Here is a 23,729-nt window from a genome sequence, read left to right as displayed (position 1 = left end):
GACACATAATGGACTACTATGCGATGCATAGTAGTCCATTATGCTTTACCTTTACAGGGAATGAAAGAGGAAGTAAACTCATCAGGGTTTACTTCCTCTTTAACCAGTTGCCGACCGCCGCACGCCGATGTACGTCGGTACAATGGCACGGGCAGGCATAAGGACATACATGTACGTCCCTTGCCTCCCGCGGGTCGGGGGCCCGATCGGGCCCCCGCCCGGTGCCTGCGGCGGTCGGTATTCGTTCGGGAGCGATCCCGGACGAGGGGACGGCCATTCATTCATGGCCACCCCCTCGCGATCGCTCCCGACGAATAGAAATCCCCGGTGACATCACTTCCTCTCCTGTAATGTAAACACAGGAGAGGAAGTGATGTATTCTCTCCTCCGTGTCGGTATTTTTCGTTCCGACACGGAGGAGAGCGGATCAGTAAGTTGCACCAACACTCTACACACACAGTAGAACATGCCAGGCACACTCACACCCCCCCTTTACCCCCCGATCACCCCCCCAATTACCCCTGCCCCCCAGTCACAGTGACACCAATGTCATTTTTTTTTTTTTTTTTTTTTTTTTGCATTGGTGTCATTTGTGACTGTAATAACTGTTAGGGCAGTTAGAGTTAGCCCCCTTTAGTTCTAATGTACCCCCCTAACCCCCCCAATAAAGGTTTAACCCCGTGATCACCCCCCGTCGCCAGTGTCACTAAGGCTGGGTTCACATTGCAGCGGTTTATGAGAACGAATGTGATTCGCACCGCACTGCAGTGCAAATCACATCCGATCTCTGTGCGATTCGAGTTCAGCCATTCGCCGCACCCGCCGCACCCGCCGCAAATTCGCACGGGACCCTTTTTTTGGCCCGCAGCAGAATCGGATCGCATGGGTGTTCACACCATGCGATCCGAGTTTGCAGATCGCACTGCGATATGCGAACTGATCTGGGGGTGTCAGTAACATTTCACTGACACTCCCAGCAGTTCGCATAGGGCAGTGTGAACTGCCGCCGGGAGGCATGCGATGCGGGAACCCGCCGCGGATTCGCGGCGTTTCCGCATCGCTCCAGTGTGAACCCAGCCTAATAAGCGATCATTTTTCTGATCGCCGTATTAGTGTCACAGGTGACGCTAGTTAGGCAGGTAGGTATTTAGGTTCGCCGCAGCTTTTTATAGCGCCAGGGACCCCCATATACTACCGCATAAAGCCCCCTGATTGCCCCCTAGTTAACCCTTTCACCTGTGATCACCATATAACTGTTACAGGTGACGCTGGTTGGTTAGTTATTTTTTTATAGTTTCAGGGCACCCGCCATTTATTACCTAATAAAGGTTTAACCCCCTGATCACCCGGCGGGTGTCATTTGTGACTAATAACTGTTAGGGCAGTTAGGGTTAGCCCCCTTTAGTTCTAAGGTACCCCCCTAACCCCCCCAATAAAGGTTTAACCCCGTGATCACCCCCCGTCGCCAGTGTCACTAAGGCTGGGTTCACATTGCAGCGGTTTGAGAACGGATGTGATTCGCACCGCACTGCAGTGCAAATCACATCCGATCTCTGTGCGATTCGAGTTCAGCCATTCGCCGCACCCGCCGCAAATTCGCACGGGACCCTTTTTTTGGCCCGCAGCAGAATCGGATCGCATGGGTGTTCACACCATGCGATCCGAGTTTGCAGATCGCACTGCGATATGCGAACTGATCTGGGGGTGTCAGTAACATTTCACTGACCCTCCCAGCAGTTCGCATAGGGCAGTGTGAACTGCCGCCGGGAGGCATGCGATGCGGGAACCCGCCGCGCATTCGTGGCGTTCCCGCATCGCTCCAGTGTGAACCCAGCCTAATAAGCGATCGTTTTTCTGATCGCTGTATTAGTGTCACAGGTGACGCTAGTTAGGCAGGTAGGTATTTAGGTTCGCCGCAGCTTTTTATAGCGCCAGGGACCCCCATATACTACCGCATAAAGCCCCCTGATTGCCCCCTAGTTAACCCTTTCACCAGTGATCACCATATAACTGTTACAGGTGACGCTGGTTGGTTAGTTATTTTTTTATAGTTTCAGGGCACCCGCCATTTATTACCTAGTCTCACTAGTGTACCCCTAAATTTAGGGGTGTCTACTTTCCAAAATGGGGTCATTTGGGGGGGGTTTGTGCAATCTTGGCATTTTATGGCCTTCAAAACTGTAACGCCCTTAGAAAGCCTGAAGGCGGTGCTTGGTTTTCGGGGCCCCGTACGCGGCTAGGCTCCCAAAAAGTCCCACATATGTGGTATCCCCGTACTCAGGAGAAGCAGCAGAATTTATTTTGGGGTGTCATTTCACATATGCCCATGGCATGCGTGAGCAATATATCATTTAGTGACAACTTTGTGAAAAAAAAAAAAAAAAAAAAAGTTTGTAATTTTCCCGCAACTTGTGGCAAAATATAAAATATTCCATGGACTCAACATGCCTCTCAGCAAATAGCTTGGGGTGTCTACTTTCTAAAATGGGGTCATTTGTGGGGGTTTTGTGCCATCTTGGCATTTTATGGCCTTCAAAACTGTAATAGGTAGTGAGAAGTGAACTCAAAAATTTACGCCCTTAGAAAGCCTGAAGGCGGTGCTTGGTTTTCGGGGCCCCGTACGCGGCTAGGCTCCCAAAAAGTCCCACATATGTGGTATCCCCGTACTCAGGAGAAGCAGCAGAATTTATTTTGGGGTGTCATTTCACATATGCCCATAGCATGTGTGAGCAATATATCATTTAGTGACAACTTTGTGTAAAAAAAAAAAAAAAAAAAAAATTTTTTTTTTGTCATTATTCAATCGCTTGAGGCAAAAAAATAAAATATTCAATGGGCTCAACATGCCTCTTATCAATTTCCTTAGGGGGTCTACTTTCCAAAATGGGGTCATTTGGGGGGGTTTTGTACTGCCCTGCCATTTTAGCACCTCAAGAAATGAGATAGGCAGTCGTAAACTAAAAGCTGCGTAAATTCCAGAAAACGTACCTTAGTTTGTAGATGTGACAACTTTTGCGCAAACCAATAAATATACAATTATTGACTTTTTTTTTACCAAAGACATGTGGCTGAATACATTTTGGCCTAAATGTATGACTAAAATTGAGTTTATTGGATTTTTCTAATAACAAAAAGTAGAAAATATCATTTTTTTTCAAAATTTGCGGTCTTTTTACGTTTATATCGCAAAAAATAAAAATCGCAGAGGCAATCAAATACCATCAAAAGAAAGCTCTATTTGTGGGAAGAAAAGGACGCAAATTTTGTTTGGGTACAACATTGCATGACCGCGCAATTACCAGTTAAAGCAGCGCAGTGCCAAAGTGTAAAAAGACCTCTGGTCATTTACCAGCAAAATGGTCCGGTCTGAAAGTGGTTAATATGGAACTTTACCTTTATTTTAAAACTTCCAATGCACATTCAGAATTGTTTACAAATGGCAATCTACAAACAGATAAGAAATGTAGATATTTGTAGGCTTTTCATTCTTTAAATACCTTTCTATATTTCTGAACTTCCCCATTCTTCTTACACTGGCCCGTTTCAGTAGAGGAAGATGAAACCATCTTTACTTCCTGAAACTGTAAGATGATTTCATATTACTATGCAAAGCTGTACGCTGCTGTGATTTGTAAAGAAAGGAGGGAAAGGTCTGCTTTAATATGGGACGAGAACTGTCAGTTTTTTTTATTGATGTCTGTAGACCTAGTGGGGGGATTCTCCACACTTCCTGCCCCAGAAATACAACAGGAAGTGAGAAGATTCTCCCTAAAATGAGAGGCAATCCAGTTGTTACTAAAACCTGGTTTGTATGTGGAGATTTCCTCTTAGATTAACATATCAGCAGCTGCCTGAATCTAAAGCTGACCATACACTATACAATTTGTAGAATTTCCTTAATGGAGGCCATACGCTCTTTGATTATTATTATATGATCAATCTGCAATTCAAAGCAAGCAACCTTTGGGTTAGATTGCATCTGATCAAACTGAGTTGATTGGCCAGGGTGGAATATATTGATAATGTTAAAACAAGGAGCAGCACTGAGGTGCTTTATTCATAAATTTTATCCCATTATGAGATTGTAAAGTGAAAAGAGATGTGTTTTGATAACTTGTAATCATATCTTCCAACTCATCAGTCAAAATCAACTTCCCTATGTGTGTCATATCGATCAAATAGGTTGTTGACTATATAGCTTGATTATTCTTAACGGGAGATAAAAATGGACAGGATTTCAAAACCTTCCCTACTTCATCCAAAACTAAAATCAAAGTTGTAAGTGTAACCCCTCACTACCCCCAGAAATTCAATAGAAGAAAGAGAGAACCACCGCTCCAGGCCAACCCACCAGAAAGAGGACTTGATTTCCAGGCAAAAGGAGTTCCGGGTGCTGGCTAATTGCACAGGCAAATAGGAAGAAAAGAAACTCTGGACAGCCGCACTCCGGATGGAATCTGAAATGACTTGTGCCTTTATTTCTCAAGTGAAAATCGCATCATGAGCTATGAGTAAGCACTGATTTCAGTGCGAAACGCGTCAGAATTTTTGTTCCATGTTCTCTTTTGCTGTGGTTCGTGTGATGTGATTTTCACGTGAGAAATAAAGACACAAGTCATTTCAGATTCCATCTGGAGTGCAGCTGTCCAGAGTTTTTCTTCCAATTTCCCTTACTACCCCCACACACCCCTGGACACAAGCACACATGTGTTTTACCCTACTGGCATATGCAAAACAAGCACTTGGTCTCTGGGAATAGCAAAACAGCTTGAACCAGGTTAAATATAGGTCAGGAGGAGGTCAAAGGCACTTATCAAAGAATTTTAGACATAGCACTTGACCCATGCCTACTAAACCTTCCTGTAGGTCTTTTCCACTGATGTGGGGGTTTTCCTGTACATTCCTGATCAGTCTACAAACCAGAGAATTCTCAGTCCCGATACACTGGGGTTCAGTAAAAATATACATCTTTTTTGGTTTGTTTCATTCAGAGCAACAGTAGAAAACCTCAGTCTGATTTACGCTGCAGAGGAATGTTTATCTGTGTGGAAGCAGTAGACTCTCTGCAGCATGTTGACCAGCCCTACTGCCAATACCGCCTAACCCTGCAGAATCTAAGCTAGAGCTCTCCAATCAGCAGAACTCAATGTGCGCTTTGGCTCAGAAGAGGTGCATGCTTTATCACCGCAGAGAGACTACTTCCACATGGGTAGCTCATTTTTTTTTTTTTTTTACCTGGTTTTGCTTTCCTTGGCAAGATTAGGCTTTTTGGGATAGCAGAAATGAGACCGTTAGAGGAGATTTTATGAAAACTACAGCAGACACAATCGGTTTCTAGTTTTCATTTTCAAAGCTTAACTGAACAAGCTAAATATAGGAGCTGATTGGTTGCTATGAACAGTTGCTCCAGATTCTGTCTGCCCCAATTTAGACAAATTCAATGTCAAGTACACTTTAGTGTTGTGTTCGTCATTGGAATTTTATTACATAATATATATTTTTTATTTTTTTAACAGGTACGTGTAGCAGCACAATTCATTATCCATTCTCCACCAGGGGAGTTCAATGAAGTATTTAATGGTGAGTAACTCAGTTCATTTGGCAATCTGCTCACCACACTCTACTTTGTTTGACATTTACAGATGAAAACAATGAGCCATATTTAACCACTTGACCACTGGGCACTTAAACACCCTTAATAACCAGACCAATTTTCAGCTTTCAGTGCTCTCACAATTTGAATGACAATTACTCGGTCATGCAACACTGTACCCATCTGAAATTTTCGTCCTTTTTTTCCCACAAATAGAGCTTTCTTTTGGTGGTATTTGATCACCTCTGCGTTTTTTATTTTTTGTGCTATTAATGAAAAAATACCGAAAATTTTGTAAAAAAAAGCATTTTTCTTCATTTCTATTAAAATTTTTTGCAAATAAGTAATTTTTCTTCATAAATTTGGCCAAAAATGTATACTGCTAAATGTCTTTAGTAAAAATAACCCAAATTAGTGGATATTATTTATTCTGCGTGAAAGTTATAGGGTCTACAAGCTATGGTGCCAATCACTGAAAATGTATCAATTTGATCACAGCTGATGTACTGACAGTCTATCTCATTTCTGGAGACCCTAACAAGCCAGTAATGTACAAAAACCCCCCAAATGACCCCTTTTTGGAAAGTAGACATTCCAAGGTATTTAGTACGTGGCACGGTTAGTTTTTTGAAGTTGTAATTTTTTCCCACAATTCTTTGCAAAATAAAGATTTTTTTTATTTTAATTTTTTTTCACACCAAATTGTCATTTTACCAGGCTATTTCTCTCACACGGCATATACATTCCACAAATGAAACCCCAAAATACATTCTGCTGCTCCTCCTGAGTACGGTGATACCACATGTGTTAGACTTTTACACAGCCTGGCCACATACACAAGTCCAACATTGAAGTAGCAACTTCAGGCGTTCTAGGAGCATAAATTACACATCTAATACCTCAACCACCTATTACACTTATGAAGGCCCTGGAGCACCAGGACAATGGAAACGCCCACAAAGTGACCCCATTTTGGAAAGCTAACACCCAGGTGGGCACTGATGGGCACAGGTGGGCACTGATGGACACAGGCGCCACTGATGGACACAGGCGGCACTGATGGACACAGGCGGCACTGATGGACACAGGCGGCACTGATGGACACAGGCGGCACTGATGGACACAGGCGGCACTGATGGACACAGGCGGCACTGATGGACACAGGCGGCACTGATGGACACAGGCGGCACTGATGGACACAGGCGGCACTGATGGACACAGGCGGCACTGATGGACACAGGCGGCACTGATGGACACAGGCGGCACTGATGGACACAGGCGGCACTGATGGACACAGGCGGCACTGATGGACACAGGCGGCACTGATGGACACAGGCGGCACTGATGGACACAGGCGGCACTGATGGACACAGGCGGCACTGATGGACACAGGCGGCACTGATGGGGCACTGCAGTGGCAGGTGGCACTGATGGGCGCAGGTGGCACTGATGGGCGCAGGTGGCACTGATGGGCACAGGTGGCACTGATGGGCACTATAGTGACTTTGGTGGCACTGGTGTGGCTCTGGTGGCACTGATTAGCACACAGATGGCACTGGTGGGCACAGGCGGCACTGGTGGGCACAGGCGGCACTGGTGGGCACAGGCGGCACTGGTGGGCACAGGCGGCACTGGTGGGCACAGGCGGCACTGGTGGGCACAGGCGGCACTGGTGGGCACAGGCGGCACTGGTGGGCACAGGCGGCACTGGTGGGCACAGACGGCACTGATGTGGCACTGCAGTGGCGCAGATGAGCACTGATGGGCACAGGTGGCACTGATGGGCACAGGTGGCACTGATGGGCACAGGTGGCACTGATGGGCACAGGTGGCACTGGTGTGGCACTGGTGGCACTGGTGTGGCACTGGTGTGGCACTGGTGTGGCACTGGTGTGGCACTGGTGTGGCACTGGTGTGGCACTGGTGTGGCACTGGTATGCACTGGTATGCACTGGGGTGGCACTGGGGTGGCACTGGGGTGGCACTGGGGTGGCACTGGGGTGGCTCTGCTGGCACAGAGGTGGCACAGAGGTGGCACAGAGGTGGCACAGAGGTGGCACAGAGGTGGCAAAGGTGGCACAGGTCGCACAGGTGATAGATGGCACTGGTCTGGCACTGGTCTGGCACTGTTCTGGCACTGTTGTGGCACTATTTGGGCACTGCTGGGCACTCACGGTTATTTTTTATTTTCACTGGAATGTTCTCCTCTCCTCTCACGCTGCATCGGTGTGAGGAGAGGAGACTGATGACCTTAGCTTGACCCGGCAAGCCGAATTGTTTACATTTGTGATCGCTCCGTCATTGGACGGAGCGATCACGTGGTAAAGGACCGCTGCCATTGGTCCTTTACCGCGATCCGTGTTGCGCCGGGTCCCGTGAACTCGGCGAGCACGGATGTTCCGGCGTGCGCGCCCCAGGGGGCGCGCACGAACGATTCTCCGGGAGGCCGTTAATTAACGGCCTCTCAGAGATAGCAAACCGACCTATAGCCGTTAATCGGCTATAGGCCGGTTATTAAGTGGTTAAAGAGGAAGTAAAGGCTATTTAAAAAAATAAATAAAAATGGAACCCGGCAAGGCAAAGGCATAATGAGCTTATGCATAGCATACTAGCTCATTATGAATAACTTACCTGAGAACGAAGCCCCCGAAGTGGTCCTCCGTCTTCATCTTCGCCACTGCCATGTATCCCGGAGGGACTTCCGGGTCTCGCTGCTCCGGCGCTGTGATTGGCTGGAGCTGCGATGACGTCACTCCCACGCACGGGAGCCGACACGAGCGGCATATCGCAGCGATCTGTGGCCTGCTCAGTGCGCCTGCACGCCGCTGTCTACGGCACATGTGCCGTAGACAGCGGTGCCTGTCTTTTTGTAAATATCTCCTAAACCGTATAGGTTTAGGAGATTTCTTGGACCTACAAGTAAGCCTTAATCTACAACCACTTTAAAATGCACTACAGCCCCTCAGTGGTTTCTAGGGTAATCTAAATAATGACTTTCAACAGAGCAGATGTATTGGACATATTTTTAATGCATCTTTGTTTAATTTTTGGCAAAGAATAAAACCTGGCATAGCAAAGCACAGCAGCCACACAAAATGAAAGTCTGGCTGTTACTACAGTCTTATTGTTACAGATCTGCAAAAAGTTACTTGTGTTTATCATATCATGTCCTCTTGACAAGTAGACCCAAGGAATTATTTCTTTACTGGCTGTGGCATTAAAAACAAACATGTCATACTTGCCTCCTCTGTGGTTCGTTTTGCACAGAGTGGCCCTTATCCTCTTCTGGGGTCCCTCAGCAGTGCTGATGGCTCCTCCCCCACATTGAGTGTCCACGTTGGAGAAGCGCGTGCCTTGGTGGACACCCGTGCGGGCGCTCTCCCTAGTCCCGCATCAGTGTCCATTCACACAGGATGCAAGACGCGACGCCGTATCATTGGATTTGATTGACAGCAGTGGGAGCCAATGGCTGCACTGCTATCAATCTATCCAATCAGGACACGGGACATCAGATAGAGCTGGTGTGCTTGTTCCCGGCTGGAGAAAGATTAGGGTCAGGTAAGTAAAACGCGGACGGGGGGGGGGGGGGGGGGGGCGTGGTTGCAGTACCACAGAAGGTTTTTCACCTTAATGCATTAAGGTAAAAATTGTTACCCCCAACAATTCATATTTCTGAGATGTCTGTGTTTAGCATGTACTTGTATGATAAAGTATCTTGCTCTCTTTGCATTGCTTGCTTTGTATGAAATACCTGGTGATCCCACCAGTCCCTCTGCTTTCCTATTTCAAGCTGACCACACTAGGCATGTAAGCACATCTATCCCAGCATGGTCAGTTTTCTTCTTTGCCTTCTACTTGGCAGCACAGCCTACCTGTATTCCAGTGATCAGATTGTGCTGACATGCCCCCTGCACAGCTATTAATTGGGAAACTCAATGTATTGCTGTTTCTCTGCCTCTAGCTAGAGAGATTTACTCTCACTTCCTGTCCTGTCCAAACGGGAACTTCCAGGGATTCTAACCTTCTCCTACTCTACTAAAGAAAATCATTTTATTTCTGTCTGTAGTTAGTGTTCCCTTCACTCTTGTCTACTAAACTGATGTCAGGAGAATAATTGCGGAATCTATAACCGAGCCTCAGCTGTAAAAGCTTTTCCTCATTCAAAACTAAATAAAGCTCTGTATTTTTGTCAAATCAGTTACCTCTGGGATCGGCCATGTCATCACTGCTTGTTTTTGGTACATTCTAGGTAGTTTGAGCACCAGTTTGAAGCTCATGATGGGTTATTATTTTCAATGAGTTGAGGTTATTTATGGATTTTAAATAATTAACCTAATGTTAGGTTAAGGTGGGGTTCAAGGTTAACATGTATCTCCAGGCAAAACTTTTCATTTTTTATTTTTATTTTCCTTTCTACATTTTTGATAAAGTGGGGTGGGTTATAACCTGTCAAATTTGTATTGATGTCGGTGTTCCTGTTGGTGGGACAATCTGGGATTGTAGAGCTATCCCCAGAACATGAAGCAAAGGTAAATGTTCCAAGGGGGACTTGTTACAGAGACAACCTGTTTAAAGCCGGCCAAACACTGATTGAAATTCGGCAGAATTTCTATCCATGTATGGGCAGGCTGATTTGTGCCCAAATTGATTGCTGAACCAGTCTTTCTGATTTTTCTTCTTGTGATTACTGCTGTTGTCGCTAGCAGTAATTGTTGTTCTTTGCCAGCGGGGATTTCACCTCATTCCCCCCCCCCCCGTCGGTAGAATACAACACGACTGCACTGAATGTGTTGAGCGATTTATTTTATTTTTCTTTCCTTCCACCCGTGGTGGAAGGAAAGAAAATCAAGTAATCTATAGGCTTCTTCCCCTCTAAGTTCCTGTTGCACTTCTGTTACAGAAAGTAAAGGGAAATGTCCCCAATAGTACACAGACAGCAAAACCTAACCTTGCAGAATGTTTTAAACCTCATACATCTAAAACGAACAAAGCACACTCTGCTATAGTGTGTACTAACCTGAATCCAAATCTGGAGAGTGGATCCTCTCTCATCTGTCCTCCTATCTGAGTCACTGATAAGGCTCTAAAGTGGCGCTATATAGTAAATATTGTGTGGTGTTTTTTGTTTTTGTTTTTTCATCCTCCTGGTACAACAGCTGTGTAAAATTCCCTATATCATGGGTGTTTCCATTCCCTCTTAAGAGTATGTTTTGCTGGAGTTCTGTGCTCTGGCACTGTAGGGTGTGTGACATCAGATCCCCACCCTTTTGTCTGCTAGAGCTGGAAAAAAAACAACCTTTTATCTGTATGTCTTTAGAAGATTCTAAAGGAGAAATGGCTTCACATAAACAGTTATAACTTGTATATGAGGAATTGTTTCATATGTGTGCCACCTGAGGCCAGTCACTTCACTGGGTACATATAAGGGTTTACAACCACTTTAACCCCTCCCTACACTCTTTCTAAAACTACTGGGATCTGGATACATATAAGATAGGGTGGTTAAACAAGTTCTTTGGTTGCATGCATATGCTTTCATTTTATTACATCAGCATTGTAAAAGTAATACAAGTAGTTATTTTTGACTCTCCAATGTAAGCTTGCTTGAAAAATCTCCTTTCATGTTGTGAATGCTGCCTGACTGCTGGCCATCTTTCCACAAATTCCTGGATTCCCTGCATGCTTTGCAGCTTCATCTCTGCTTTTTTAGGTTTGATTTCTAAGGATTCCCATGGTATCCTGCTGCACTGATTCCTGTACCGACACTGCCCCCTGAAACTGCCCCCCCCCCCCAGCACCTCTATAGTTCAGAAGGCAGGCTCTGTGAAATCTGTGACACATCCTACCCGCAGGGCACAGAGAATAGTTGTCACAGAATGCAATGGGCAAATGTGTAGGATCTTCACAAATAAACTTCAAGATTGTTCAGATCAATAGGAGTGGCCTAGAAATAATTGAAATACATCATGGGAATTAATATGATTTTACATTTTGAACATACTGTAGGTACATCCTAAAGGATAAGTTCACCTTTTAAAAAGTAGTGCTTTTTTTTTCTGCAGGTTAAAAATGTGCATTTATTTATTTTCTAGGAAGCCTGCAGAGCATTGCAACCTTGCACCAACAAGCAGAAGATCGTGGGTGCAATGCAGGGCTCCTTTAGACTCTCAAGATAGCGGTCTGCATGAAGGCAGTTACTTAAAAAAGCAGGAACAGTTGAGTTCTCATTGAGAACTATAAGCCATCAGCCACAATGGCTGATGGTAGTTGTAGTTTATTAATTTGCAGGAAACTGAATAATGCATTATTTTCAAAAAGTGATTGGGGGGTCGGGGGGGTGGGAAGATACAAGATCTCCCGCTCGCTGTTACAAAGTGGGGGAGATCGGTGGACAGCAGAAACTGAAACATGTTACCTGTTCTAAAAGGTGAACTTCTCCTGTAAAAAGGCTTGTCGTTCTGCCTGTGTAATCAGCAAATATTGTGTCCGTTTTGTGATGCACCTTAATTTTCTAAACGCATGATTCCAAGCAAATGTTAAACTGAATTACACAAATTTTATGTGGATGGACCTTCCTCGCCATTGTTCATTATTGCTATAGAAATGTTGCAATAGCTATCAGATCCAACCCGAACATTCGCAGCATTTTCAGTAACAGTAAAATCCACTCTTTGCCAATGACCTGTTAATATTTATTACAGAATCTATCGTGACCTTATCCAATCTACTCAAAACCTTGTCGGGCTTTCGTGCCATTTCAAGCCTGAAAGTGAACTGAAAATTGGAGGCACTTGATGCCAGCCTTCCATCTCTGATACTGGCATCCGTTATGGCCTCCTTTTTTAAATGGAATACGCAAACTCTCCTGTATCGTGGCATAAAACTTGCCTCGGATATCTCACCACTACATTGCGTCAACTATTTTCCTCTTTATGCCTCTGTAGAAACTGCATTGAAAACTTGGAATACCTATACCTCTTCCTGGATGGGCAGGAAGGCTGCAACAAAAATGACAATACTCCACAGAATATTGTACTACTTTCGTTCACTACCTATACAGGTACCTTCACTCTACATGAAGAATCTTCAATTGTTTAAATTTATATTTCTTTATTGTACATCATGGGACACAGAGCACCCATAGCAATCACTATGTGGGTATATAGGCACCTTCAGGTGAGGTGATGGACACTGGTATACCCATTACAGGAAGTTCACTCCCTATATAACCCCTCCTCCTACCAGGAGTACCTCAGTTTTTCGCCAGCATCTAAGGTGTTGGTCACGAGGGAAGATGTGCTCTGGAGGGATTCTTACTGGATTTAAACAACCTCCATAGACCGGATCCATCCAACATTGCCACTAAGGCCAAGGTGGATGGTATCTGGGCCTCCTATACGAAGAGCAAGGATTTGCCTGTATCGCCTCTCCTTTGCAGGGCTGGACCCAGGGACCCAGAGCTTTTTGGTCATGCCTATATTACCTAAAGTTTTTTATTTTTTTTCTGACGGGGCTAATACAGGTCCAAGGGAGTGGAACCCCGATAAAAAGGGACCCGGTCCTTGAAAGTTTGCTAACACAGCCTGCCGTAATGGGAGAAGTTTGAATCTGTCTGTTAAAGCAGTATCCTGCAGCGAGGATAAGGTAAGGGAAGAAGCCTAGGAACTGTAAGACCTATGTTCTTTTCCCTAAAGTCTCCACTAGAGGGAGTAAAATGGACGTACCTTGGTACGTTGCTTCTCAGACAGCTCAGTGTCCAGCTAAAACGGCGTGTGTGTGTGGTCTCGGCAGCCAGGGGGGATTCCTAATTGAACAAAGTTTGGCATGTTCCTCTCACCCCTGGAGGAACTAAGGGGCTGGGGGTACAGCAGCAGTTTGTAACACCATGACGTTGACATGAATAACGGCTCCTGCTAACCAAAGACAGCTCTACAAAGCCCTACTGCTGCTGACTAAACACACCCCCCCCCCCCCTTTCCTGGGGCGGGGGTGCAGTGGCAGCTTCCCTGTCTTGTATTACCACACAGCTTTTTGCATATGGGCTGTGTGAACACGCTGGAGCTCCTCCTTAGTCCCTAAAGGACCAGTTTAGACAGGCTCTTAAAGAGGTTCCTGCACAACAATCTTGGAATTCGGCCGAACTACCAAAAGCATTGTTTTGCCATAGATGCCATGAAAGATTCTATTCGCCAGGCTTCCCGCCTTGCGCTAGTACACATGCGTAGGATCCTGTAGTTAAAAAAATTGGTCAGCCGAAGCACCTTGCAAAAAGCTCCTGACTGGCTTTCCTTTTCATGGGGGATCGGCGATTTGGGGATGATTTGGACAAATACATCCAAATGATTTCTAGTGGAAAAAGTGCTCTTTTGTCAGTCAAAAGAGAGAATAAATGCCCTTCATTTAAGTGGACTCTTTCTCCTCCACCAGGGGCATCTGCCTCTAGGCTTCAGACTCTAGAGGAAAATCTCAGGGTCAGGCCCAGGCACAAAAGAAGGCCTTGGGCTGAAAACCTGCAAAGTAGAATTCTAAAGCCTCATTATGCAGGGGTGCTCCCGCCTCGTCAGAGTGGGGGGGGGGGGGGGGAAAGACTTCTGCAATACTCAGAAGTCTGGCAAGAAGAAATTCAGGACAGATGAGTCATCTCCTCCATGGTGTCTCTAGGATACAAACTAAAATTTCAGGAGTTTCCACCGTCTTGTTTTCTGAGTTCAAACGTTCCCAAAGATCCAGGGAAAAGGCAATCTGTTTCGGGCACTAGACTGATTACTGGCTCAGGGGGATGATAATGCAAATCCCCACAGACGAGCAAGGTTTGGGGTTTTTATTCAAACCTCTTTACAGTACCAAAACCAAATGGAGATTTCAGACCCATTCTAGATCTAAAGAATCAAAATCGGTTCCTAATGATCTGCTCCTTTTTGCATGGAGTTGATCAGGTCAGTGGTTTCTATCCTACAAGGAATAGAACTTCTGGCATCTATCGACATCAGGGATGCATATCTGAATGTCCCTACATTTCCTGCTCGCCAAAGGTTTCTGTGGTTCGAGGTAGAACGGCAGCATTTTCAGTTTGTAGCCTTGCCCTTTAGGCTAGCTACAGCACCCCGGGTGTTCACAAAAGTGCTGGCCCCGCCTCCATCCAGGTTAAGGGCATAGGGCATAACAATCTTGGCGTACCTAGACAATCTATTTCTAATAGACCAGTCGGTGGCACGTTTGGAGCAAAGTGTACACATTACAACCAGTTACCTGGAAAGTCTGGGTTGCATTCTCAACCTAGAGAAGTCTTCCTTTAAAACCACTAAAAAGGCTAGAGTATTAGCTCCTGATCATAGACACAGCACAGAAAAGGTGTTCTTGCCTCAGGCAAAAATCAACTCTATAAGAGAGCTGGTGCAGATGGTCAGATCGAAAGGAGATATCCCTCCATTTGCTTTTGCATGAGGTTTGGAAAGATGGTGGCTTCATTCGAAGCGGTTCCCTATGCCCAGTTCCATTTGAGACTGTTGCAAAACAGTATCCTGTCTGCTTGGAACAAAACGATTCAAGCTTTAGACTTTGCCAATGCGGCTGTCCCCAAGGGTGTCCCAAAGCTTCAGTTGGTGGTTACTAACCCAGAATCTGCTGAAGGGAAAATCCTTCAGACCAGTTATCTGGAAAGTGGTAACGACAGATGCCAGCCTTTCAGGCTAGGGAGCAGTATAAGAAAAGACAACTGTCCAGGGACAGTGGTCAAGAACCGAAAGAGCCTTGCCCATCAACATCCTAGCAATTCGGCCAGTGCATCTGGCTCTGAAGGCCCGGATTCTCGGGTTACGGGATTGTCCTGTCAGGATCCAATCCGACAATGCCACAGCCGTGGCCTATATCAATCACTAAGGGGGCACCAAGAGTCTCGCCGCGCAGAGAGGTGAACCATATTCTAACATTGGCAGAAAGGAATGTTCCATGCCTATCGGCAGTCTTCATTTCGGGAGTAGAGAATTGGCAGGCGGACTACTTGAGTCGCCAGCAGTTATTCCCGGGCGAATGGTCCCTTCACCCCGCTATTTTTCGGGCTGTTTGCCAAAGATGGGGGACTTCGGACGTAGATCTTCTGGCATCCAGATTCCACATGAAGTTAGTCAACTTTGTGTCCAAGACAAGGGATCCACTCGCATTCGGAACTGATGCGTTGGTGACCCAGTGGGATCGGTTCTCACTGTTTTATGCATTTCTCCCTATTCAGTTGTTGCCACGACTTCTTTGCAGGATCAAGCTGGAAACAAAGCCGGTATTTCTGGTAGCCCCAGCGTGGCCCAGAAGGTCATGGTATGGAGAAATCGCAAAGATGGAGTTGGAGGATCCATGGTCCCTTCCACTATGGCCAGACCTACTCTCGCAGGGCCTGATATTCCATCCTACCTTACGAATGCTAAATTTAGCGGCTTGGCTATTGAAACCCACATTCTGAAGAAAAGTGGGCTTTTCGGGTTAGTTATCGCTATCTTAATTAATGCAAGGAAGCCAGCTTCCAGAAATATATATTTTTAGAGTCTGGAGGGCTAATGTTTCCTGGTGTGAATCCAAGGGTTGGCACCCTCGGAGGTATATCAGGCAGAATTCTTGCCTTTCTACAATTAGGGGTAGAGATGAAATTGACCTTGAGTACTATTAAGGGCCAAGTCTCAGCTTTATCGATCTTATTTCAAAGGCTGCTTGTGTCACATTCTTTAGTCTACGGTTTTATGCAAGGGGTGATGTGGCTTAGTCCGCCAGTTAAATCGCCTTTTGAGCCCTCGGGACTTGAACTTTAGTTTTGTCAGTGTTACAAAAACAACAATTTGAACTGATACAGCCTATTCCCTTAGTCCTTTTGGACAAGAAAGTTAGTCTTCTTGGTTGCTATATCCTCAGCAAGGAGGGCTTCAGAATTGGCTACTCTTTCTTGTAAAGAGCCATACTTGATTATTCATGAGGACAGAGTGGTGTTGTGCCCTCGTCCAGGTTTTTTTGCCAAAAGTGGTCTCAGGTTTCCACCTGAACCAAGATATTGTCCTGCCCTCTTTTTTCCAAAACCATGTTCCAGGGAAGAGAAGACACTACATTGTCTTGATGATGTGTTGAGAGCATTGAAAGTCTATTTAAAGACTGCTCAGATCCAAAAGACTGATGTCTTATTTGTTCTGCCGGAGGGTCCTAAGAAAGGGCAGGCAGCATCGAAATCCACTGTTGCTAAGTGGATTTAGTAAGTTATAATTCAGGCTTATGATATAAGGGTTAAGATTCCACCTTTTCAAGTCAAAGCGCACTATACCAGAGCAGTTGGTGCTTCTTGGGCAGTGCGTCACCAGGCCTCCATGGCTCAGATCTGTGAGGCCGCAACTTGGTCTTCAGTTCATACATTTACCAAGTTTTATCAGGTGGATGTAAGAAAGCATGAGTATATCGCCTTTGGGTGCAGTGTGCTGAAGGCAGCAGTATAGGTCCTCAAGTCTGGGGGTGCCCTATGGGTTGTTTCCCTCCTCTGAAATAGCATTGCTATGGGACGTCCCACACAGTGATTACTATGGTGCTCTGTGTCCCGTGATATACAATAAGGAAAATAGGATTTTTATAACGGCTTACCTTTAAAATACTTTTCTTGGAGTACATCACGGGACACAGGTCCCGCCCCTCTTTCTGGGGTTTAAGTATATTGCTTTGTTACAAAAACTGAGGTACTCCTAGTAGGAGGAGTGGTTATATAGGGAGTGAACTTCCTGTATTGGGTATATCAGTGTCCATCACCTGAAGGTGCCTATATACCCACATAGTGATTACTATGGTGCTCTGTGTCCCGTGATGTACTCCAAGAAAAGGATTTTACAGGTAAGCTGTTAAAAAAAATCCTATTTATAGCTCTGGAGACTGTCGAGTCACCCACTCAACACTACATGCCTAGGCAGCCAAGTTGATTCAGATAACACAGATCTTTTCCAAAACCAGACCAGATTGGATAACACTTGAAGCTCAAGCGGGCACGCCACATCGGATTGGTTTGCTTTTTGTGGCTTTCCTCTAAGTCCTAGGACAATTCTGAGCCCCACATTATTGCACTCTCCATCTCTGGGACATGGCTTATAAAACCTATACTCTTAAGTCTCTGCTCATGCCTGTGGCTCCCCTCTTCAATGACCCACTCTTTCCTCCAGGTGTATCTCACCAGTTTGGTGGATTAATAAAGGCCTGTATAGGATAGGACTTATTTTTTATTTATTTTTGGCATGGGGTTTCCCTTTAAAATCCATACCACACCCAAAGGTCATGGCATGGACTAGAGGGGGAGGGCCCCACTTCAGGCAGTACATTTCAAAGCCTAAAATAAAAACCTAGTGTGTGTGTGTGTGTGTGTGTGTGTGTGTGTGTATGTGTGTATATATATATATATATATATATATATATGTATATATGTGTGTATATATGTATGTATGTGTGTGTGTATATATATATATATATATATATATATATATATATATATATATATATATATATATATATATATATATATATATATATATATATATATATATATATAATCTTAAACCAAGCACTGTAAATACCTGTCTTCAGGCCGGTCACATCACACGTTTTTTAAAACAAATGACATAGTGTGCTATGCCAGCCTCTAATAGTGAGGCTGGCAGTGACCATTTTGAAAATGTATCTTACAAAAATAGTGGCGGGGCTGGGCCTGAGACGGACACAGGGGAATGACAGGCAGGAGGGGGGGAGAGGAGCGCGGAGCAGGGCAGCCTATCACAGAGGGAGGCACTTTGACCATGGTGATGTTTGGGTTAACAAATGCTTTAAAGAGGAAGTAAACCCTGATGGGTTTACTTCCTCTTTTTTTCCCTGCAAAGGTAAAGCATAATGGACTACTATGCATCGCATAGTAGCTCATTATGTGTCACTTACCTGACACAGGAGCCAGCGAAGTCGCCGCTGTCCCCTGTAGTCTGCCGCATCCATGTTGCTGGTGGCGTCTCGCAGCTCCGACGAATCACAGCGGCGCAGCCGCGATGACGTCACTCCCGCGCATGCGCACGGGAGTCGCGTCTCGCAGCTCCGCCGCTGCCATACGGCGAAGCCGCAATGACGTCACTCCCGCGCATGCGCACGGGAGTCAACAAATTAGGCAAATCCATTCTTGGATTTGCCGCATTTAGTGCGCCTGCGTGCCGCTGTCTACGGCGCATGCGCCGTAGACAGTGGTGCCCATTTTCGGGCAAATATCTCCTAAACCATATAGGTTTAGGAGATATTGCTTGGACCTACAGGTAAGCCTTAATCTAGGCTTACCTATAGGTCCAAGTTGTTTGGAAGGGTTTACTTCCTCTTTAAAATGTCAGTTTCTGTGATGTAATAAAATGAGATGAAGATTTTTATTCATTGATGATGATAAAAAATTTCAGAACTTTTTTTCACCTTTTTTTTTTTTTTTTTTTTAATATGTCCTATAAACTGTACAACTCAATTGAACAACAAACTTAGGTGGAGTGAAGTAAAAATAAAAAACAATAATATGGTTGCATAAGTGTGCACACTGAGTCTATCAGCATGGCATATCTTGACTTGGCAATATTTGCCCATTCTTCTTTTCAAAAACACTCCAAATCTGTCCGATTGCAAGGGCATCTCCTGTGCACAGCCCTCTTGAGATCACCCCACCAATTTTTTTTTTCAATCAGGTTCAGGTCTGGGCTCTGGCTTGGCTATTCCAAAACTTTAATCTTTGGGTCGTCGTGCTGAAAGATGAAGTTCCTCTTCATGTTCAGCTTTCTAGCAGAAGCCTGAAGGTTTTGTGCCAATCTTGACTGGTATTTGGAACTGTTCATAATTCCCTCTACCTTTTTAAAGCCCCTGTTTCAGCGGAAGAGAGACAGCCCCAAAGCATGATGCTGCCATCACCATGCTTCACGGTGGGTATGGTGGTGTTTTGGTGATGTGCAGTGTTGGTTTTGCACCAAACCTCTTTTGGAACTATGGCCAAAAAGTTCAACCATTTTCCCACATGCGTTTGGTAGACTTTCAGATGTGTTTTTGCAAAATGTAGCCAGGTTTGGATGGTTTTTCTGTAAAGAAAAGGCTTCCGTCTTGACACTCTCCCATAGCCCAGACATACGAAGAATACGGCATCTTGTTGTCACATGTACCACACAGCCAGTGCTTTCCAGATATTCCTGCAGCTCCTTTTAATGCTGATCTAAGCCTCTTGGCATTCTCCCTGACCATTTTTATTTTTATTTTTTGTCTTTTCATAAATTTTAGAGGGACATCCACTTCTTTGTAATGTCACTGTTGTGACATATATATATTTTCTCCACTTGATGCTGACTGTCTTCACTGTGTTCCATGGTATGTCTAATGCCTTGGAAATTCTTTTGTACCCTTCTCCCGAATTACACCTTTTAACAATGAGATCCCTCTGATGCTCTGGAAGCTCTCTGCGGACCATGGCTTTTGCTGTAGGATGCAACTAAGAAAATGTCAGGAAAGACCTACTAGAACAGTTGAACTTTATTTGGGATTGCTCAGAGGCACTTTCAATAACAGATATGTACTGACTCCTATTTAACATGAGTTTGAATGTGATTGCTTAATTCTGACCACAGCTATATCCCACATTATTTTAGTTTTTCTTCCAACATTTTTTTTTTTATCAACTGAGTTGTACAGTTTTTATAGGTCACATTAAAGGTGGAAAAAGTTCCAAAATTATTTCTTTGACTCCATATTTATTAACTTCACCGAAACCTGACATTTTAACAGGGGTATAACATTTTATAACAACGCACTGAGGCCAGCCTGCACATCAGTTTAATTGTAAGGCCATATGCACATTGGATGTTTTTACCTGCTTCTAGGGACATCTGGCACAAGTGTGAACCCAGCCTAAGGAAGGATACATGTAAATTCATAAGTGGTCCCTATAGTGAACTTGGTGTAGAGTTGCTCACTTTTTAAAGTGAGTTCCACTAGTTTTTGAGTTTATTAAAAATCAGCAGCTACAAAACATATATAGCTGCTGACTTTTAATAAATACACTCGTCTGTCCCACGTTCCGGTGATGTGGCCGCCCAAAGCTCCTCTTCTCCGCTCCTCTTCTTCATGTCGCTGACATTGTGAATGTGGGCGCCCAGCTTTGACAGTTTGTGGCTTCACAGCCGGGCGTGCACTGCACATGAGCGTGCTGCGCTGCTACCATCAATGGCCAGGTAATGTTCTGGGACCTGTGATGTGTCCCAGAACATTGCTGGGAGGGGCTGCTTAGGAGGAGTCTAGGCGGGCAGAAGGAGGAAATGGGACAGGAAGTCCCTATTCAAACCAGGTACCCAGCGCACCCCCCCCCCCCCCCCCCCCAAAACAAATGACATGCCAATTATGGCATGTCAGGGGGCGAGGAGTACTTAAAGCGGAACTTCCACTTTTGGGTGGAACTCTGCTTTAAGTTCATCACAGAGGACAAGGGGCACGCTTTAGATCTTGAGGAAAAGAGATGTAATCTCCAAATACGGAAAGGCTTTTTCACAGTAAGAGCTGTGAAAATGTGGACTAGAATAGACTTCCTCAAAAGCCCATTCTGGTCAGCTCAGTAGATTAAAAAAAGTCTGGATTCTTTCCTAAATGCACATATTATAACTGGATACTAATATTTGTAAATAAAGTTGACCCAGGGAACATCCGATTGCCTCTTGGGGATCAAGAAGGAATTGGATCATATTTTGTTGGGGTTATTTTACCTTTCTTAAAGGGATTGTAAAGGTATTTTTTTTTTTTCTTCTTAAAATAACAAACATGTTATACTTGCCTCCACTGTGCAGCTCGTTTTGCACAGAGTGGCCCCGAACCTGCTCTTCTGGGGTCCCTCTGCGGCTGTCTCTGCTTCTTCCCGCAGGTACTTCTCACGTTCATGCGAGCTCCCTCGCATGGTGAGAAGCACCTGCGGGCACGCTCCGGTGATACAGCGAGCGTCTATAGCCGCCGGCTGTATCACACGGCCCCGCCCCCTGGCGCACTGCGTCATTGGATGTGATTGACAGCAGCGCGAGCCCATGGCTGCGCTGCCTTCAATCCATCCACTCCAGCCAATCAGCGGCCAGGCTGAGTGGTGAAGAGGAAGTCGGGGCGAGCGCGGGACTTTCGAGGGGTGAGGTAAGTAAAACGGGGGGGCTGGGGGGCCGGCATTGTCAGATGTTTTTTCACCTTAATGCATAGAATGCATTAAGGTGAAAAAACATTTACCTTTACAACCCCTTTAACTGGATATAGGATAGTGTATGTGGAGGGGGTTTTTTATTTTTTTTTTATTTTTATTTTTTTAAACCAGATTGAAAAAAACTGTATGTGTAACCTAGAGGTGCGTGTTGCAAACCATATATAGAATAATAAAGATTACATTTTTAATGCTACAGATTAAAATGTGCAAAATGAGCATTCACACACAACTGCAGTTCCAAGGAGGAAAAAGTGAGTTACCCAGAGGTGTCTGTGGCAGCTTTAATTGTTTCTTGCACATCTGAATGGCAGGCTGTTTTGGAAAGGCAAAATAAAGTAATGTCATAGTCGGGGTGGATTTGATTTAAATCATCATTTTTAAAGGGCAACTGTCATCTCTGTCCCACAGTGGCTCCTCCTCTGACCCGCTGTTGACTCGCCGACAGTCTCATTCACTTTAATGGGACGGCTGGTCATGCGACTGACACAATAAGGTGAGGGACATGACAGCAGCAGGTGAGTGGATGCCCACTAACAGACACTGCCATGATGGATCATAAAGTACAGGCGCTCTTTAAATGTAAGGACTTATTCTTGCTGGTATTTAGAATCTTTAATATTTTCAAACAAAATTAAAGGAGTTGTAAAGGTAAATGTTTTTTCACCTTAATGCATTCTATGCATTAAGGTGAAAAAACATCTGACAGTGCCTGCGCCCCCAGCCCCCCCGTTTTTACTTACCTCACCCCTCAAAGTCCTGCGCTCGTCCCCCAACGTCCTTTCCACCGTTCAGCCTGGCCGCTGATTGGCTGGAGTGGATGGATGGAAAGCAGCGCAGCCATTGGCTCACGCTGCTGTCAATCACATCCACTGACGCGGAGCACTGGGGGGCGGGGGCCGTGTGATACAGCAAGCCGCTATAGCCGCCGGCTGTATCACGGGAGCGCGCCCGCAGATGCTTCTCACGATGCGAGGGAGCTCGCATGAATGTGAGAAGCACCTGCGGGAGGAAGCAGAGACAGCCGCCGAGTGACCCCAGAAGAGCAGGTTCGAGGCCACTCTGTGCAAAACGAGCTGCACAGTTGAGGTAAGTATAACATGTTTGTTATTTAAAAAAAAAAAAATAATCACTTTACAATCCCTCTAAAGTTTCCTATTTAGAATAATAAGCTGTCAAGTTAGTAAAACAACATCAGAACCAATTCAATCATACATTTTGTAGTGTACATATATTTGCAAAATAATGGGATAAAGGAATATTCCTGAACTTTGTTTTATCTCATGGTTACTGTGAATGTATCAATGCAGAGCTCGACTAAATTGAATGAGTTTACCAAGAAATGTAAATATTGCAGAATATACAGCCTCATGATCCATAACTAAGCTCCATTTCATGCCAAATAAAATTATTAATGTATCTTAAAATTAATGTTAAACTCCAAGTCCCTTTTTTTTTTTTTTTATCCTTGATTTTTATCCACCCTGGTCATAGTGGATCTACTATGGATGTTTTTAACTGTGTTCTTCTATGCATGTACATGTAACTGTTTGCACATGTGACAAACACGGCTTTGTTTATTTTAAAATCTATATATTTTCCCATACTCCTGTTGGGAATATTGGGAATATATTTAAATTACATCCAGCATGCTATGTGGCTGCATCAGAGAACAGTTATTGATGTTTGCTTACATTTTTCTGACGATTCAGGATCTTTCTACCTGTTCTATGTCAACGCTGTAGAAAAGATTCTGCACATCTGTATGGTCACACCTTTTGTGTAATAAGGTTTGAGTGTTCATTTACAATTTCAGCACTGGATACAGTATAACTCTTTATAAAATATTTGTCACTGTAGTGTCTACATGTTGTGGCAAACATCACAGGAAGCTATAAGCAG

The 23,729-nt window shown here is 44.8% G+C and overlaps 1 protein-coding gene across 1 annotated transcript in view; it reads left to right on the top strand.

Annotated features, from left to right (window-relative positions):
• Positions 1–23,729, top strand: part of LOC143960255 (F-actin-capping protein subunit alpha-2-like) — an 80,695-nt gene that overhangs the window by 3,914 nt on the left and 53,052 nt on the right. The window contains exon 2 of the mRNA XM_077468639.1: positions 5,517–5,580. Within this exon, the coding sequence (XP_077324765.1) occupies positions 5,517–5,580 (64 nt within the window). The remainder of the gene's footprint in view (positions 1–5,516; positions 5,581–23,729) is intronic.

The sequence above is a fragment of the Lithobates pipiens genome, unplaced genomic scaffold (assembly GCF_037356315.1).
Source record: "Lithobates pipiens isolate NorthernLeopardFrog02 unplaced genomic scaffold, aLitPip1_a1.2 Scaffold_8, whole genome shotgun sequence".
Taxonomy (NCBI): Eukaryota; Metazoa; Chordata; class Amphibia; order Anura; family Ranidae; genus Lithobates; species Lithobates pipiens.
This window is presented reverse-complemented; position numbering and strand designations above follow the sequence as displayed.